The sequence below is a fragment of the Phalacrocorax aristotelis genome, chromosome 3 (assembly GCF_949628215.1).
Source record: "Phalacrocorax aristotelis chromosome 3, bGulAri2.1, whole genome shotgun sequence".
NCBI lineage: Eukaryota > Metazoa > Chordata > Aves > Suliformes > Phalacrocoracidae > Phalacrocorax > Phalacrocorax aristotelis.
The window spans coordinates 109,542,086-109,562,755 of NC_134278.1; the positions used below are offsets into that span (position 1 = coordinate 109,542,086).

General features: G+C 38.9%; 1 protein-coding gene across 3 annotated transcripts in view; it reads right to left on the reverse strand.

The window, feature by feature from the left end:
* The window catches only part of THADA (THADA armadillo repeat containing), a 165,271-nt gene that overhangs the window by 14,375 nt on the left and 130,226 nt on the right, over window positions 1-20,670 (reverse strand). For all 3 annotated transcript variants that reach the window (XR_012659875.1, XM_075089031.1, XM_075089029.1), the window contains 2 exons: window positions 18,075-18,219; window positions 14,838-14,969 (listed from right to left, as the gene is read on the reverse strand). Coding sequence is in view for 2 of the 3 variants with exons in the window: in XM_075089031.1 (XP_074945132.1) it covers window positions 14,838-14,969; window positions 18,075-18,219 (277 nt within the window). In the remaining variant the exon portion in view is untranslated. The remainder of the gene's footprint in view (window positions 1-14,837; window positions 14,970-18,074; window positions 18,220-20,670) is intronic.

The following is a 20,670-nucleotide window of genomic DNA, read 5'->3' on the forward strand; positions in this document are numbered from 1 at the left end:
CATTATATTGAAGCTCATGAGTCAGCGAGATAGTGGAGCCACAAGGCTGACCACTCAGGCATCTGCTGCTTGAAACTAATGGAATAATAGGAAACGGTAACGTCACTGGAGATGGGAGGTATACCTATAGCACTGCTCTGGCGTCTTCTACTTAGCCCCAGTCGCCAGACTCCACAGTGTCTCAATGCAGTTCTAATTATCTTGACATGTTAAGCCCTGGGTTTGACCCTCAGCCTCACAAGTGCCTCCAGTCACAGTGTCCCAAAATGCAGGACAGTGTTCCCCTTTTATCTCCTTTGTCCATTCTGCTTCTTCCCTACATTCTTCCTTTTTTTGGACCCAGTTCAGTCTCCCTCTTGCCACGACTTTCACCAAAGATCTTTATCCTCCTTTATGCCCTCCTCTCGCACTGGCAAGAGCGAGTCTCCTCTCCTAACCAGACTGAGCATCACCTCCCATTTCCTTATTCTCATCAGTTCAGCTTGACTCTTTCAGCAGTCAACTGAATTTTTCCAATTTACCTTTTTCCCTTCTCTAACCAGAAGTGATAGCTCATTCCTCCCCATTTTGCAGGTACTAGTGAAAGCAGAAAAGTTTCATTTCAAGTGCCTAAACGCAGCCTGTCCCAGAGCTACCCACAGCCACAGCTGCAGAGTCCTTCTGAGGCACAGTGTTCTCAGCACAGAGCATCCTCAGTAGCCCTGCTGGGAACACAGGAAAGCATTTCAGGAGCAGAGAAATTTAAGCTGCTTAGTGAACACAAAAATCTTTGGAGGTTTTAGCTTTTAGGATCCTTTCTGTTTCTACTCAATATATATAAAGTATAGCATTTTATAGTCCAATTTCTCAGCCAAATTTGTACATATTTTACAAAAAATATCTGGCTCCAAAGCATACATGTATAACAGCATTTGAAGAAAAGGCCTTCCATTTTTTTCGTTGCCTGCATAAAGATAGCATTTTCCCCTAATTTCCTATGTAGAATCATGTCTACTGTAATAAAAGCAAGTAATTAGAGTAAAAAGAAAATACTCACAGTACAGAAAAATCTCAGTACCAGCTAGTAAGGAATAACACAAGTAGCTGAAAACCAGGATTTCATAATGAGAAGTGTTAGGCAACCCTAACAACAGACCATCATCCTCATTACAAAAATATACAGTTCACACAATTACTTCAATTTACAAAACAAATTCTAAAGAGAAGATGGAGACAGAAAAGCAGAAGGCCATAAGTTTGCAGAAGGCCATAAGTTTGCAGAAGGCCATAAGTTTGCAGAAGTCAATTCAAGGTCTGTTGAAAAAACACGGAGGATGAAGTGGGAGGGCAGGTAGAGATGAAGGGAGCACTCAGTGCACAGAAAAGAGTAACAGCTCTGGTGTATTTTATTCGATCAGACTGGCAATCTACAAGAATAAACAACATCAAAGGAATTCTTGTCCAATTTTTTAACAAAATAAGGAAATCAGCAGGCATGCTTCTGTGTACGTGTTTCCCACCACAACTTCTGAATCAGCTGTACAATTTCAATCCAGTCTGACAAAAAGGATAAGGAAATCCAAAATATTAAGCCTTGTTTCTATGAAACTAGCCAGCTGGGTAAAGAAAAGAGACCCTATTGCTGTCCTGCCTAGTGAAAGGCTGAAACCTCAGTCATCAGACATGAGAAAATCCACTTATCTGCAAAACAAATCCATTAAAAAACCCAAAACAAAACGCACAAACCAAGCTCCCTTCATTTCACTGCTCAAGGAAGTATTTTTCCTTTTCCTTCCTTTTAAATTAATAATGCCATTTGCAGTTACACTCCACATTGGCATGTGTCTTTAACAGACATACGTGTCCTTAACATAAAGACTCTGTCTTTAACATCTTACTTTTCCACCTGCATGTTTCAAATGTTTCAAAGTTTGCTTCAGGGAAGGCCATATTCTACTTCACCTTGCCATGGATAGCACCAGTTGAACCTTCACCGCTAACTGTGAGATTCAGGTAAAATCCTCTAATTCAGAGAACTTACCTTTCCTCTTTGACAGCCTTCCCTAGTGGTACACAGATGATCATGCCAGAAATTAAAACACATTGCACAAGAATGCAGCTAACAAGCAAGGGCTGCCTGTATTGCCTCTACTACTTCTATGAATTTCAGTTTGTATATGTAAGTACTATTCCACCCTAAGACCCCTTTATCCCAAAGAATCAAGTCCTCTGTACTTTGGTATGTAACCTGAGAGACTATTTCCCAACTCAGTGTGATCTTGCCTAACTAAACTAATCTACGCAACACACGTTGCTTTAGAAGGAAATCAATATTGGGAGCATCTTTTCTGAAAGACCCTTGACTTGTTCATTAACACAGTTCATTTGATCCTTATGATCCTAGGCTTCAGAGAACATGGCACATACCTGTTTTCCTGATGTTTCTGAGAGGTGGTGGTGATGGAATATGGGACACTAGTTTACTATATTGCAATGTGGTTATTTATTTGAATAATTTACATTTGTGGAATTTGAATTAAAGACGAAAGATATTCTGAAAATTCAATTCTTAGTTGTGCTTCTTAACACCTGTACATTAGACAGAGAGCTTTCAGTAAGTACAAGGAAATTTAAAAAACAAAATCTACCTTCTGCTGTTTACAGCAAAAATAGGTTAAGCTGAGCACCTAGCTCAGCTACAATATACAGATTCTGGGATTAGGGAAGGTTGGTTTTGCTTGGAGAATGAACTTGTAAGTACAGCAAGGAGAAGTCTAAAGAGTGTAACTGTGGTCTTCAACACAGACATGAAACCAGCTTGTGTGTGTCTGCACACAAGGGAAAGTAAAAGGGTAATTAACATAGTACATGAAAAAATGAATGTGTTTTATTAGTCCTGGTAACAAGATATTGTAAGTCTAACCTCCACTGTGATCAAGCCAAGTGTATAAGTTAATCAAGACCTTCCCTAAAGTATTTCTGTTAACACTTTCATCTCACCAGTGGGAATTATTTATAAAACCGTTTTCCACCGCTAGCAATGACAAGGTGATCATTAACACAGCACAGACCACGCGAAGGAACAAAATTAAAAACATGCGAAAGTGGCATTACACTGGTACTGTAAGCAACTGCCATAAATAATTCTGCTCCTCAAGGTGACTTCAACAGTCTTGCTCTAAATCTAACAAATCAAAAGCCCTTTATAAAAAGTCTAATTCTTAAAATTTAAATTTCTAGGCTTCACTAGGATGTTTAACTTTACTTTCTCATGCATGAGAAATCAATTTGTTCAACCAAGCCAGTTGTGTGTTCCCTTTGTAAGAGCTCATTTAGAACTGATTACAGAAAAAAAAGACACTGAGTTTTACACATCTTAGGTTTTGAAGTAAGAGCCCATTGTGTCCCAGAACTGCTTCCCCACCCCCTCATCAACACACCAGGAATGAAAGCCACCAAATCAGTGGGAAGGCTATGGCTCAGGGAAACAGTAATACAATAAAAACACCCTTCATTCTAGGGTGCTGCTTTGAGTCTGGCACAGGTGAGTACTATCTTGGTCATTAAAAATGCTGAGTGCTGACTTACATGAAAACAAGCTGGTGGTTTAGGTTAGTTTGCAAAGGTGTTTGTATTCCCTGCCTCACTCCCACCCACACTTACACAAATGAAATCCTGTGCACGAAAACCTGCTTGCAGAAATGTATAATCTCCTCATTCTTGGTGAAACACCCCTCAGTGCAAAATGACATTACAAATAAATATCAATATCCTACATGCACACCTTGAAATGGGGCATGGGCCTTGCATGGGACAAATATTTTGCACAGAGCTCCGCACAGGGTTTCATTCTTGCAGAGGTGGTATCTTATGATGCAAAGGGCAGAAAAAGAGGAAATTTGCCCTGTTGCTGTCTGTTCAATCTCTGCTACTGAAAGACAGAGACCTTCATTCTCCACAGCTGTTGATCAGAGTTTTCCATAAGCAAAACATTTATGAAAAATTTATTATTTCCCATAGCATTATACATGCACTTCTTAGCATACATTTTTGTATTCTTTCTTTGTATAATATCATTTAAATTAACATTTAATATATTTAGCTTAAATATGAACCGTTTACAAACTAGATGTCTACAGTACTGAGATAGACTTTTAAAGATTTGCACATTTAGGGCTATGAGGTAACAAGGGTATGGAAATAATTGAAAACTTGTAAAATTTAGCAAGCTCTCCTGCCCATCACATGATTTCAGCAGGTATCCTATCTCGGCCTTTATAAAGAACATCATATGTGTATGGGTGTGCCTACCCAGAGCTCTCCCAAGTATTTCAGATCAGAACTTTTAGAATACGGTTCTCAACTGCATTGTACAGGAAGTTGATATTCAGGATACCAAAAACATCAGAGATGCTGGGCCATATTGTTCCAGACTTCTGCATCTTAAGCAATCTGAGGAGGGGGGCGGTTGCAGGTTATGGGTAACTAAAGCCTTTTCGTGTACAGTCCCAGTTAGAATAGCACCCTGTTTGTTCCAGTTGCACCATGCCAAGTAATGAATGATCCAAAAAGTTTCCACCAACTTCCATATCCTATTTTTCAACTGTGTCTAACCCCTGGTCAGATGCTTTGAGAAAGTGAGCTCCCTATAAAGAGAAATTATTTTCTTTAAAATGTATGTAACTCCCTTTCAATCCTCCAGTGTTCTTCCCCCATTCAGTTTTCCCAATTCCTAATAATTAAACAATTCTTCTTTAAGTAACAGGATTTCTTTTCTATAGATGTACAATTTAGCTTAAAATTTTTTTTTTTAATAACTGTCCCCTGTATCAAATTTCTCACATCTGCAGCCATTGGTCTTTCAAAAAGAAATCTCTTGCGACAGCTTTACTTTTCATAGCAGCAGTGAAACAGAAGGAGCAGTATTAATAAAATTAAAGAACTGCAGCAACTGGTCAGCAAAACACTGCAACTTGTGCCCAGACTTCATTTTTACAGATTAAGGACCGTCTGCAACATTATTATTGCAAGTATCATTTCAGTTTTTGAACCAGTAAAATTGAAGTCCATTTATTCAAATAATATATTTGAACTTGGTATATATAACAAGAGCTCAATACAGTAGCAAAAGGTCATACTGATTGTAGGCCAGGTCCTGCAATCTTCCTACATCATACAACCTCTATTATGTCTCTAAATATATCTGTTAAAATCTAGAGGTCTAGATATGATTAAAAAGCTGAACAGTTTTGTTGATTCTTAGCATATCCACAATTAGCAAAGGCAGAATGCCAGCTCCAATAAGCAAACAAAAAGCCCAAAACAATGAAAATCCACAACGAACCTTCATGACCTAGCTGTAAAAACTAGTCAACATAGGGTGGATAATACAATTTTTTTCACCTGGCATTCCTTAGCATTCTTTCACCTCCTTGAACAGAGTACTTTTGTTCCAAAGCACTAGCTCTTCTGCACTTCCAGCTTGTTCAGAGAAAGCATGAAATAGCCCTTTTCTGAAGAATGTAATCAGTCCTTCAGTTCTTGTTTGCTTCTGGAGAGACTGATTTTGCATAGTTTACTGGCCTCACCTGCAAAGCTATTTTTTCAGTATAGATAATTAACATGGCTACTTGCTTCTTCTAAAATTAATCCAGGAGTAAAAAGCAAACCAAAGAAAGAAGCACACTCAGATTATTTTTTTAACACTAAAATACCACAGGTATCTCTCAGAAATAAAGTGCAATGTTTTAAAAGCAGAGGAAGATCAATAGTGGTGGTATTTTGCTTGTATTAAAAGGGCACATGCTTCTTTAACACAGACAACACTTTTATAGCATGTATCAGAAAACCTGGTTTCATAAGCTTAGGAAGTTTCATAGAAGACTGCAGGAGGGTGTGAATTCACTTTGTTTTCAAGTAAATGGTTCATTAATATTTTACTCAGACACAAAGACTCCAAGTTTAGTAGGTAAGCCGTGGATAGCAAACAGCCTTCCTCTACGCTGGCTTTGTAGCCAAAGAGAAGAGAACTGGCGTCAGAAAGAAAAAGAAAAAAAACAGGCAGTCAATATATTCAGTGTTCGATCCCTGACCCCATGGGAATACCAAAGAGTTTTCTGAATAAAAATATATAAGCCGATTTTCTGTCTTTGTCAGCCAACTTTTCCTCCGTACCTAGGGACAACAGCTAAACATTATTCAAGAGTCACCATTAAACCAGGAAACAAACATATTACTCATGCAATCTCGAAGACCTCAATTACTTCCCAATCAGACCTTCCAAAAGTTTTCATAACAATAGGAGATATTTTTAGGGTATAAAACTAGAATGCCAGATATAAAAGAAATACTATTACAAAGACCCAAAATGTACTTATTAGCATGAAAATTATATGACTAGGCTACAAGTCAAATCTGCTCCTGAAACAGCCCTAAGTTTACCCTGGCAGAGAGACCAGATGAATTCATTTGCACTCCTAGACCTCAATTCTTTCATCCCTGCAACTGACCTGGAATTGTTACCTTCTTAGAACTATTACAGCAGATGTAAAAAACCCCAAATTATAGCTTCTAGCCACACTAAGTATTTCATAATCTCTACCACGTGTCATTTTGCTTTCTGGAACAATCTACCTAAACGTAAGGTCACCATAGTCATCCGGTCACCAACTAGTCACCAACTAGCACAGGTTATTTACCATCTATTTAGTTTGCCAGGATTTAAATGGTCATTGTTACACATTTGTCTCCCTGCATAAATCCTCCTCTGTGTGTGTGCGTACTCACCATTAAAAGCATGAAAGGGAAAAAAAGTATGCAGCCAGAGGTATGGTCCCTTAAGCAGAAGGCTGAACATCAACATTTTAAGGAGAATGTGGTCCTTTTTCCCTGTAACCCTATTCTGCTTATGATCCTACAATTACAGATAGTGTAAGCACATTATCAGTGATGTTACCTTCCATGGTTTACAGTACTTTTCAGTAATATCTAGCGCACTTCACCGTGCAGAGTGTTCTAGTAATTCTCTCCCTTGCTAGGACCTGCTTCAGAGGATTCCCAGAATATGCAGGCAGCTGTTTGACCTTTCCTCCTGTCCTCAACATGCCTTATCTAATATAACCATAGAGATGTCACCACCTTACAGTGTCTCTGAATACAATCCTACACCATCTTTGAATATAATCTCGCAAACTGCTGCCACTACTTTACACCTCTCTCCACCGAGGCTGAAAGAAGTATTGCTTTTAAGATAGGCTATTACATAGATTCCATGCACAATCTTTTAAAAATAAATTTCATTTCTAGAAAATCATCTCATTCTGCAACAGGAGCAGCTGTGCTTTGCTGTGAGCTTCTTCTGCTTTTGGTTGTATTGCATCTTTATTATACTCTCTTCTACTTAGATGGGTCTTGTCTATGTGCCTTTTCTGCTTTCCACTGCTTGAAGGCCATCTGGATAAATGCCACCTCCAACTTAAATCCTAACATTCAGCTCAAAACACTCCTCTTTTATAGCAGGTTTAGAAATCCAGTTCTTTTTAGTGATCTGCACGCCTAGTTACCAGAATGCAGTTATCAAAAAGACACTCAAAGCAGAAGAAATGCTGCAGCTGACCCCAGAAAAAAAATTTCATTCACCTTCCTTTCGCTTGTCTCCAATACAAGGAACATAAACATATTTTGGCTACCATGATCAGCAGTTTTCCATTAGTAACCCAGATGATGCTGTGAGAATTTCTGGACCGTTCCCAAGCAACCTATGGCACATCACAAGATCTGACAGGGAGATTTTTCTGACCAACAGATTCCAAAATTAAGAGACTCTCAAAGTAGCTTAAATATCATGGATGGCAATAAGTACTTTTAAAATGCTATTTCCAGTTTGCTGGTTTTTCCTAGCCAGGGCAGTAGGAAGGTCCTGAAACTGATCCAGTTGTGGGAGGCTCTTAACTTTCCACACCATAGTAGTTGATGTCAAGATATCTAGAATGAAGATGTTCAAACTTCTGTACGCAGCTGTAACCGTCCACAGCACTAACGAACAACCTCCATTTTCAGTCAGGCTGGCTAGTGGAAGAGCTCCAGAAAGCAGTTCCAGCACAGCTCTTTCTGCAGACAAGTTCTGACTTCATGCTTTTTGTAACCCCTCCATCAAATCTCTAAATAGAAAAGAAATTAAAATATTGGAACAGAGAAGAAAATGCACAGGTCTGACTTAAATCAAGAAAAGGAAATCTATCACCTATGATCCTGCCACAGACTCCAGTTAATGCATCCTCAAACCAGTTTGCATGCATGCAGTTCCCTAGTTTATGTTCAGGTAATTACCACTTATTTCTCAAAGCCAGGCACCTGCCAGAACTGGTTTTAAGAGCCACAACTGAAGGAGTTCTTTGGGGCCTCAGAGGTCTATTAGCCTAACCTGAACATCAGGGCAAGTCATCCAAGTGCATGAGAAAAGTTGAACCCTACACATTAATCTTTGTCCAGGCTCAGAGTAACCTGACACTTGTTTTATTCACTGCAGTCCTCCCATTTCCCTCACTAGGCGGCTACAGCAATGCAGAAATAGAGCAAAAAATGGTGAATCTGTCCCCAAGTTTGGCAAGAGGATGAATACATTAGTCATATGAAAAGGAGAGTTCTGAACATCTTGTTGGCACCCCTCCCTTATATGCTTCATCAAGAGAGAGAGAGAGACGGCAACTTACAACTCGCATACTGCTCACAGCAGTGGTGCGCAGGTTCTAACCCCCAGTTACTCTCCCGCTCCATTTCCACAGCATGGGCTGAGCACTTTATAAATAAACAGTTAGGTCTGGGGAGAGAAGGGTTAACCCAACATACTGATGAACTTATGCTTTAGGAAATCTATTTAGCACATTTACTACACAGTAAACACGTGTGAGAAAAGCTCCTTTAGCTATAGCCAAAGTTTGCACCTAGTTCAAGGAATAGTTTGAAAACACAGTTTCAAATGCCAACAAGCACTTGCGGCAACAATTAGAATATTTTTCTTTACTTTTTCCTGTGCAATATGTGGGATGCTTTTATCATGCAGCTGAACACTACCAATGACAATGGTGTTTTCAGCATTTTAGGTTTGCCCAGCATTTACTTTTAGCTGTGTCATTGCCAGCCGGAGCAGTTTAAATCTGAGTCACTTGTTCTGAAATACTTCATGGATCAGTCGTAAAGGACACTTGGGGTACAAGTTTTGGGATCATGCCAGTCACCCATGATTTGCTATCACTTGTGGTGTTGATGATGAATGCCAGACCATTGTGCTGCATTAACATCACACAGACTGTGTTATCTCTTATCTCTCACTCAAGTGATTTACTAGATCATCTTAGGGCACATATGTATGAAAATTTCTGCACAGCTTTAGTTTCACTGAGGAAGATTTTTAGAGGATAGGAACAAGAAACATAAATCTGAGCAGGATTTAGTCTCTCCTCGTCTCTTTCAAATGTTAATATAGTTAGTCTGATCTTCTCAACTTCTCCTTTCCTACCTCTGCTAAGATTTACACCACCAACAACCCCAAAAAATCCCATGCAAATAAGCCTTCTTGCACACACCTTCATGATACGAGACACCTACTCTAGATTAATGGAAAAGTTTATTTTGAATTTACCTTCCATATTCATGATGTGTAGAAAAAAAAATGGAGGCACAAGCAACACACAGCTTTGCTCTTCTTCATGCCAAGGAGACAGCATGGTTCACAAAGAGAACTCAAATGCTAAAGCCTAGAAAGAAATTCAAAGTCACCCTGAAAACGTTTTAGTTCTTTCATCTAATGACATGGTATTTTTTTCTCCCCACGCCCCAAGCAGCACATTTTAACTTCTCCCTTTACTCACATTTATACCCTCTAGTCAATAAGCAAACTAAAAGTTGCTGAAAGGCTCCTACATGCATTTAGTCTGATAGAGTAAGATAGGGCTGAGATACTATGGGCCACTAAAACACAGGTCAATACCCAACAGTGAAGACTTCCACAAGAATCTCAATCTACTCAATCCCATCTACTCTGTAGAACACTGCCATCCCCTTCCCAAGAGGAAGCCCTTCAGAAAGGGGAGTCGGCTTCTTCAAACCAGCCAGCTAATAATGCTTTTTTGCCGGTGAATCAAAAAATAGGACACTTGTCATTGTCACTGATTATTTTTTTCTGAAGATAAAAGGTAGCATCTATCAGGAAGGGAACAACCATCAAGAGAAGAGAAGAGGGCTTTGCACTGCCTTTTGTTCAGAAACTCCTGGCACAGCAGTATCATCTATTGCTTATTTCTTAAGCATGTGAAATGGGAACAGAAGGAACAGGATTAATATATCTGAATTTTTGGCCAGTAGATTAAATCAGCAATATGTTAAAAACTGACTACATCATTTATAGCCCCAATCCTATTCTCAGAATTACTCAAGAACTAAGGCAAACAACTACATTGGACTGATTTTCAAAGACGCTTACAATGCATACAGTGATGGTGGTGCTCAGACTGGGCCATTTATCCAGCTTTTGCTGCAGCCACACAACTTCCAGTCCATGAGCTAACTTGCTCATCTCTATACTATGCTGCTATTTCACAATAAATGTAGCAGAAGGTTCCCAAAAGCCTGAATTATGCTTGAGAAGAATATTCAGGCTGCTAAATCAGTCAAGCACTTTCAAATGATTTACTCAAGTCTGTGAATCTAATTGCTCATTTAAGCTTCATTCGGCTCAATTTTAAAAATCAGCTAAACTGGTGCTAACGCTGACGATGCTAAAAATGCTCTTAAACCAATTTAAGGTTAATTTGGTAATTTACCAACATAAAGGTTACGCTGACTAGAGGTATTTTTTAATATAGAATTTTACAAACCGCACTGGCTCAGCTATAACAGTAAAAAAGTTTATTCAAACTTCTCCAATACTGACAAACTCATCACTTTAGTTAAAGTTATGCTTCTCCAGATAAAAAAAGCCGTAGAGGAAAATTACACCAATGAATACAGTTTTGGTTCTAGTACTGAGTATCTGAATTTTTCAGGATATTCAGTAAAGCAATGATCAGTAGAGAAAGAAAACGCCTATTTCCCTGAGTTAAATGGTCTTCTTTTGTAAGGAGTAACCCTCTTGGATCAGAAATGCTGCTGTGAATAGGTCTAGACTTTACACAGCCATGGGTCACTAATTTAATTAGATTTCAAAGCAGCTATTCTACATTTACACTGAATACAATACTTCCTGTACCCTCCCTCATACTAGAAGGAATAAAACAATCCCCCAGAAGTTTACACCTCAATGCATGAGGAAACAACAACAAAGTGTACATACAATACCTTGAGTTACAGATGGGGTTTATATTGTTCACGTTATTAGCAAAACCTTAACTACTTGCTGTGTTGGTATTTTTAGCAAGGAAAACAAAAGGTTTTCTCCTTTCTAGTGAGATAGGATTCTGTTTGACCTGCTCTGCTCAGAAAATGACTGCTGTCAGCCAAACTCAGTGACTTCCCCTTCTAATTATGAGCTTTTACACATATTAAAAAATGAAATAAAGCTTATCTGTATGAAAAAAATATTTTTTTTTTTAAAAAAAGAACTTTACTGGTAACAGTGGGAGTCCTTGCCTTCTATAAAAAAAAATTATAGGTTTCATAGGGGTTTTCTTGGGGTGGGGAGGGGAGGGTAGAGCAAGGATAGGAGCCCTGCTGTTATGTATCAGCCTTTGGTCTTCCGAGCTTTTCTCCTTTCAAACAAAAATGCGGCTGCAATTTTCACAACGTTCTTGTATCACATTTGTTCCCCTGTGTTTCAGACTCTACAAGGTTTCTGCTGTCATAATTTGAGTGATCCAAAACCGCACAGATTAGTTACTTGACGAAATTGGGGGTTTCACCCTCACTAACACGTAACATTTAAAAGAATTCACAAGATAGGAGCTGTTACTGGAAGTGAAACCACACTAATAGATGGGATCATTTGCCTCCAGTTTCACCATCTATAAATGACCTGAAAATACCTATTATTTGACACTATCATACTGCTGCACATTTGTACAATTATTCAGCAACATAGATGTAAAGGAAAAATGTTCTGTAACAACTCTGTGAACAATCTGTGCAAATAACTTTGTTATCCATACATCTTACTCTGCTGAAGCAGAATACAAATTCAGTCTCAGCCCAGCGGTTAGACACAAGTATACACCCTCCCATACTCCATTCTTTCACAGGAAAACCAGATGCCAGCTCGTATCATGCATGAAGGGCAGAGGCAGTTGTTAGGCTATAATCAGGGATTCCTTTGCATCTCACATATAAACAAAACAATTAAGGTGTTGATTCCCTAAGCCAACAATAGAGTTAGCTCTTCTGTAGGCAGCTACAGCCTATGTTACACACTGTGTACACAGTGAGAGGGAGAACTGGTGAAGAGTGGATATAATGATGCTAGTGCCAAAATTTCTGGCAAGTCCAGTGCTTGGATTTTGTAAGCAGCACTCCCACTCTGTGTACAGCAAATTAACAGCAGTAAAAGGTGAAACACACCATAACCTATTTCTACAGTGCAGTATTTCTGGAAATATAATGGCTACTAGGACATAAACATTTTTGAAGACAAATGAAGCTGAAATTATAATATTTTCTTTACTCTCTCCTGTTAGCTAGTGGTAATGGCAATGAAATAAAACTGAACTGAAACAATTACAGAGTGTATGAAAATGGGTTTCTAAACATCCATTCCTCTTCCTGATCTCCTGAGTCATCTTTCTTTCTGCTCTCATGATAAAACTGATGGGCCACAATACTTATTTGTCATCGTATAATGGAAATGAAAAGTCAGTCAATGTAAGATATCCAGCAATTTGTTATCAAATAAAAGGCTTAAAGGAGACCTGGTTTATGGCTTCTAATAAATTTCAGCATACTAGCTTAGATATTTTAAAATCATTGCTGTGATTAAAAAGCAGACTTTCATGGTATGAAAACTGAGAAAAAACAAGTAGATGTTTGAATGTAACTTAAAAATTGCCAGGACAGAGAGCACTGGTGACCCATGAAATGTCTAAACCCTGGACGCAAACATATTGCATACTCTCAGGTGCACATGAGAAGAAAGGGGGTAAATGGAAGTAACAAACAACGTTCAAAGGTAAGCTTATTTTAATCTGATGTAAACAAAAGCCACAGGGGTAAAACCCCTTACCCTGATCCCCCAAAAGCTAAGAAAGCAAAGCACAAAAAGTGAAAGGAGTTTAGTGGGGGGGAAAAAGATCACAGGAACAATAATACTGAAAAATGAGGCGGAAATAAACTGGATTCTATTTTTTCCAAAGCAGCATTCCTTGCTAGTCACAGATGAAAGACACCGATTTCATTAAAAGCAGTTAAAGTGGAAGAACAGGAAGGCACAACTAAGTATAACTAAGCGGTTAACATAAGTTTGGGGAGGCGGTCCCTATCCTAATTAGGAACATAGCAAATAAAAAACAATTATGATGTTATTTCCTCGATTATGGCTACTTCTGCTTTACAGATTGATAAGTTATAATAACAAGCACTGATGTGACATTAGTATTAACTAGTAGCACAGAGCCCTCATGCAGTTACAGGGCAATATCCCTTGGCACAGGGATACAACAAGGAAGAAGGGAGAAGATACAAGGAGCCAGAGAGAAAATCCAGCAGTGTGTTATTTCCAGACAAAGTACCATCTTGAGACATTTGAGGATGCCCCCCAATAGGCCAGTGCTGGGGACCTGAGGCACACACAAGCAGAGCCTCCTGATACTCAAGAGAGCTGTATCTGGGACTAGATCAATTGCCAGAGCTGTGATGAGAGTGCTGGAATCAGAGCTGTGGCATTTAACAGGAAGATGAAAGCCATCTGTAACACATCCCTCCTTTTACCTTCTCCTGCCCCATAGCACTGTGCCTGAACAGCACCAGCGCAAAAACACATCTGCCACATAAGCACATTCCTTGCTACTTCTATCTAGAGTAGTGGCAAACACACATTTTTGCTGCCTTTTCTTACTTTTTTTTTTTTTCTAAAACCACAGAGCTGCTTTATCTCCAGTCTAGCAGAAGTTCACAGGGAGATGGCTGACTAATTTGAACTGCCTGCAGGCAAGTTGGTACAGGCGTTACTGAGTAGCATAGACCAGTAGGGACCACCAGAGAGAGATGAGCATGGTAGCGAATTCTAATTTATTCACAATACCTGGAAGAATGCGTCAGCAGAGACTCTCAAAGTGAAGCACATTAATTAGTTAAGCCTACTCAAGTTTTGTGGCTATTTTAAAATTAATAGGGTTGAGTAAACTAGGGCATGCGGACATAAAGGCCCACATCCTCTCAAAAGCACATTGTGGGTATGCTGAGAATTGTCTTGGTTGATCTGGTTATAAATGGATTTCAAGGTATAATGATGAATCAATGAGTTGAATACTGCTTCTTAGACTCCTATCTCTCTGTGATCAGGCTATTATAATGACCTGGGATTCAAAGAGTGTCTTCCACTGCATTTAATTAGACCAAAGCTGGTATTAAAGAACTTTCAAGATGCAAAAGTATGTGACAGTTGACTCATCACAGCAAGAACCATAAAGCTGAATACTGCTGTCATCTTTTTTACATACCCATGTAACCATATGCAAATTACACCAAGAACAGTAAAAGCAAAATAATGAAGCATGGTAGGTGTCAAAGATCTTAACTTGCTGTTATCTTCCATGGTATGTGTTTATAAGAGGTGGATGGATCACTTTACAGTTAGCAAGAAGTTTGTGATGAGAAGAGAAATAGTTTTGTTTCCCAAGTATAAAATACTATTTAAAAGTAAAGAAAAGTCAACATACCTGTTCCTTTGCTGCTCTTTTTCTCAGACTGTGCCACTTGTATAACCTCAGCAGCAGCATCCCTTACTACCAAATCTTCATTCTGCAGCAGTAGAACCACACATTTCCACATAGCAAGGGTATCAGACAGTCCTATATTTATTTATGGAGAAGAATTAGAATTCTATTTCTTACGTGCATTCAAAGAAGTTACAGAGCTCTGTTTCCGCAGCTAAACACAACAAATGCAGTGAAACATTGAAACATGGGCAGGAGAAATACTTTGGCAAACCACTGGGAAGACAACTGGCAGTGAAATCAAAATGTTTTCAGCATGCATGAACTTCATCTAGGTGGTTGACTCAGCTTAGTTTAAACAGTGAGCAACAGATAACAGAATGGACCTCTCTTAAACCACAACTCAACTCTGAGTTGTGGGTGCTCTGAATTTTCCACAGTTTCTAGGAGCGCAGAATTCCTCTTTGGCAACAGCAAAAGTTTTGCTGCCAGAGACTGACCAATGCATTGTGATCATGGATTTGCTGTTGCAATCTGTCTGGAGCAGGGGCTGCCAAACCAAGTTTTGTTCAAATAGTGCCAGTAGTGATGGCCACAAATGCCATTCCCTGCAGGAAGCAGCAAATGATCCCACCTCCCAGGGATCTACCCATCACCTACTTCTCTCATATCCACCTCATCAAACCACTCACCAGCATGCCCTGGCACTCTTATACCCACTATCTGTTGGAAGCAAGCCAGGTTTAATCCATGAGGTAATTACTTGCACACAGTTAAGACTAATCAGAGGTAACTGCCAAGAGGGACGTTTTCATCTGGTGAACCCCAAACAAGCAGACTTCACATACCACCCCAGTGGCAATTCAGATCTTACAAGCCACACTTCACTTGCAAACCCTTGTGCCATTTAGTGGTGTCACACTAAGGATGACTAGCTGAAGTCACAAGGCTATACTCATAGGTTTGCTGGGGTACTTTTCAGCTCTTGTTGAACATCCTTGTTACTGGAATCCACTGAAAGGTCTCTTTTAGAGGCAGCCAGCTGTTAGATATTACTTTCTGGTGATCTCAGAGAACAACAGAGTTGGTGCTTCATTGCTGCACTGGTTTTCTTCAAGCATGTTATCAACAGGTCTACCAGAGATCTGTATTACAAGGCTAGCCAGACAACTAATTGTATTTCACTGCTTGGCCAAAAATAATTGCTTGAGGCTTTACTACACTGGCAGAAGCAGCATTGTTGTATTTCATATAACTTCCCTATGGAGGAATAGCATGGAATATAATTATTTCAGAAAGAAGTTGCTTTTTTCTAGCATGACACACCCAATAGTGTTATAGTGTCACAACTAGGGCAGCACAGTTTTTCCCTCCTGGATACAATGGCCAGCTTTCCCACCTAGGCAAGTTTCTACTCTATCTCCAGGAGAGGTGGAAGTCTGCAAATGGTTTTCCCAGACAGACTTTTCCTGAACCCTCAAGCAACATGAGGGAAACATGATGGGGTCATCCGGAACATACTCATTGGCATTTACCCTCTTCCTCTTACGAATGTTCTTAATCGAAGCTTAGGGGAATGTCTACAACTCCATTTCATACAACCACAATTTTCTTTACTTTGTACTATATGTAGTCAAGAAAGCTGATGCAGAACGAGGCATAAAATTCAAAGCTGTTTATCTGTGCACAACCTCTTTAACTTTAAGGGAAAGATTCTGGGTTTTTATCACTGCAGCTAAACACCAGATCATGTCCTTGATTTGCTAAACTTCTCATTGCAGTACTTGACAATTTCACAGTTGTGAAGAACCCCAGACTGACAGTTCTAGGTAGCATGCAGGATCAGTACTGCATCTTTCTTCCCCAGGCCCGATTTTCAGAGCAAAGAATAGTTTCAGCTAGTTTGCCCACTGAGGCCATGGGGGCTCTTCTGTTGTGATTTGGTTCGGTTTGTTATTTTGCTTTGTTTTGTTAAGATTTTAGGCAGGATACAAACTGCTGCTATTTTTCATTTCAGACCTTCACAACTGCCCAATTGGAAAGCACGGAAACCAGCAACTGTTCTGACAAGATCAAAGAGGAAACTATTCTCCATCAGCTACGGACTGGATCCAAACGGCAACAGATATGAAGCACAGCATTTGGGAATTTTTCACTCCAATACCTCCCCTGTCTTCATTTGATATAAAATGGTAATGTCCGTCCTACTAAGAGCTTTAAGTTGATGGCAGAGGTTAAGATTTCCAGAGTTGATACTATGAACATTTAATAGTACAATGTCTACCTCATGTAACAGATTTAGATCCGTTAAATGTTATCAATAACTCTTAAAAGACACATCTCAAAATAAATAGCTGACTTTTAAAAAACACCACTATCTAAAGTTTAAGAAATACTACCATTCTTCTTGTCTAACAAAAATTTGTACCCAGTCCATACAAGTAGACTTAAGTTACTCAAACTAAAATAATTTACATAACTACATTGGAATAAAATATCACAGAAACTAAGTATTGAAAGCTGTCTTGTTCGGGATGCAAATTAATTTCTTTATCATCTATCATTACTTATTTTTGCATATCTCCTGACCCTTTACTCACAAAATCCCCTTACTTGCTGTTCATCAAGCAGGGTGGGGAGGAAGGCTCAACAAAAAACCCCAATGTCTTCTGCACAACAGAGCAGAAAATTTCACACAGCTTTGCCTCTCAGTCAGTAATGTATTGTTGAACAAGGCTACATGGTTTTTTTTTTTTTATTTGTTGGTTTTCTAAAGAGACAGTGTAATCTTAACTTTAAAAAAATTATTATATTTGGGAGGTGTAATGTGACACAATTATTAATCTTTCTCATAGCAGAATATGTCCTTCATTTCTAGACCAAACCCTTTAATTTCAACATTCAGCCATCAAACCTTTGTTACACTCACAGTGTTAAACTAAAAGCATGTCCACATCACCAACAGAATATTTCAGAAAGATCTAAGTCAGCGAGCAATTGCAAGCCACTATATCTGTACAGCAATGTATAGTGGAAGAGGCTCCGCACATGTCTTTTTTGTACCAGAATTTAAATAAGTCAGTTAAGTACATTAAATCCAATTAAAATTTTCAAAATACGCTGTTTAATGTAATTATGTGTTTTGACCATGTGTAAATATATGTGTACAATACATTTTAAGTCATGTATTAATGGGTTTCATCTAAAAAGATCCAGAAAATTAATGTTCAGACTACTCACCAAGAATGAGCTTCTCATTGATCAGAAGAAATGTTGTTATACTTTTAAGAACTTCGGCAGCTGCTAACAGCATCTCTGTCTGATGCTCATCTCCACAAAAATAAACTATCAGTTGAACCCATTTTTTCAGGACTTCTTCTGAAATCTGGAGGCATAGAACATGTGAGAAGTATGCTGTACAATCTGATGTTACCGCTCACCATCACATTAAACTGTGGATTGCCAAAGGGATACTACTCATCAGTAAATGGCAGGTTTTTTTCAAGTTGGTGAATCCCAGATGTCCATTGAAAAGTTGGTTTACTATGTCACAGATAGTTAAGATGGGAGATTTTCTTTTAGTCAGAGCAGTATTAATTGGAAATTCGCTTGTTCTGTCCCTTCACACCAGACTTGCCAATGACCCCACAAGTCAAAGCATATCTTTGTGTCCTCAGTTGTTCTAAAGATGCAAGCCAGAGACAAATGTACTCTACTATGACAAAGAGAAGCAATTCTCAGAAGCATCCTACATGCAGTCACATACACATATCTGGAAAAACAACTAGAAGCATACAAACTGTAGCATCAGTCTTAGGCTTCAGTAATGATGCAATGCTTGGTAAAGGGGTGAATGCAGCTCCATCTGTCTCCTCTGCAGATACTGGGGATGGAATTTTTTTTTTAGTGAGACCACTGAGGTACCTTGGGTTCTGATAGCACGTGCATTTAAAACACTAAAGGAATCTCCACACTGGCTGATAAACAGCAATGCTCACTGTCCTAAAACATGAAGAATTAGAAAAAAGGACAGGAAAGAGAAATTTCCTGTTTCAAATAAAATGCAGTTGCCATCTGTTGGAAAATACTTAGTCCTCGGACATATGCTAGGAAAACTACTACTCAGTAATAATGGGACAAAGCTTCAACTTTTTCCCATGTGTAGTGATGGCTACTAGATGTTTTGTGGAAAGAAGTGATGTGCATTTTACCTGCAACTCAAATAGCGCTTCCAAGACTTGTCAACTCTGAGCTCCACTGGCATAGCTGGGCCCTGACTGGGAGGAGGAACTCCTAACCTCCGTAAGGGACTAAGAAAGAGCTGGGATCCCCTGCAAATACCACACTCAAGAGGGCGGCAGGTCAGTCAAGCTGCAGGAACCTCAAGTACAGGTTAGATAACAGAACATGCAAACTGCAGGAGATGGCATGCACTACAGCAATTAGAAGGAAGCTCCAGAGGAAAAGAAAAAACCTAAACTGATTGGGACCTCATGTACAGGAGAACAAGAAAAGCAGCACCAGCTCAACCTGGAGACATTTGAGGTATGTGCAATTAATTTTTTTCTCCTTTCTTTCCTTTTTAAACTTATTTTTAATTAAAGGAAGTGAAAAAGAACAACCAGATAAGATAGAGAACCAATGAAGAGGTGAGTCAAGCCAAAGGGCAGAGACGTGCAGGAGGACTCACTGAGGGATAAATGAAACCTCGCCGTACTCTGCCTCATTCTGCATGGTATGTGGCCATGTACCTGCACTGCACAAAGGGACAGAGCCAGAGCATGTACTACAGATTCTGTAACAGGTTAAAAAAAATAAATCTCCCAAGATGTTGCAGTTACTCAAATTTTGAACTGACACAGGGACTATCTAGAAAGATAGCCTTTTACCTTATGGAAGAGAAACAATCCCTTCTACAGATGCATATACTGAGTGCAAGCCCAAAGAAAGAATTTAGATGGAAAACTGATGTATTTGGTCTTTTACAAAGCAGAAGGCACTCTCTGTATAGATGTCTCAGATCTCCCATGATTTACATGCTTATTAGAGAAAGTTGTTTTAGCATTACTACAGTTATGATTGTTACAGCATTTTTCATTAATTCCTCTTGTAAATTAATACAAAACTTAAAAGCAATAACATGTTTCATGTCTATTTGTAAACTGAGGTTTATATGGTTATTTTAATGTTTATAACTTGAAGTCCTTGCATTTTGCCTTTCTTAAACAAAAAGATATAACATCTTATTCATGTTCCCAATTTTTGTGTGCAAATGTGTGGCTTCCTTTTTTTTTTATGACGAGACAAGACTATTAACATAAAATATGAATCAATTCTGCTGCACATTCTATAAAAAATAACAGCTACGTAATGAAAACAAAATATTCATTGTGAGAATTTTGTCTATTTTTAAATATCCATTAAGTGTTTTTTGTATCTCTGAAAAGGAACAAAAATAATTGTCTAGCATTAAAGCTGCCTTAGCACTGCTCTACACATACATACGTGACATCACAGACTGACGATTTAAAATCAAAAGAAATCTGAGCCCGTAATTTGTGCTGGCATGAATCTAAATTAAATAGTCTATAAAAAGGAATGGAGAACACAGAGCCTTGAATTTTACAAGAGTTATGATATTTACACCACTGTTCTAAAAAAAATTTTAAGAGGAAATTCAATGAGAAACCCCACGCAGACAAAAAGCTGGTGTGCTCAGGCAGTGATTTCAGGGTGAGACTTGGCAAGGTCATACTGCACACAGTCCGGAAGGGAACTGCACCCAACCACTGCTTCAGTTTTTTGCCTTCCCCTCAGATCTCCACTCCTCCTGGCT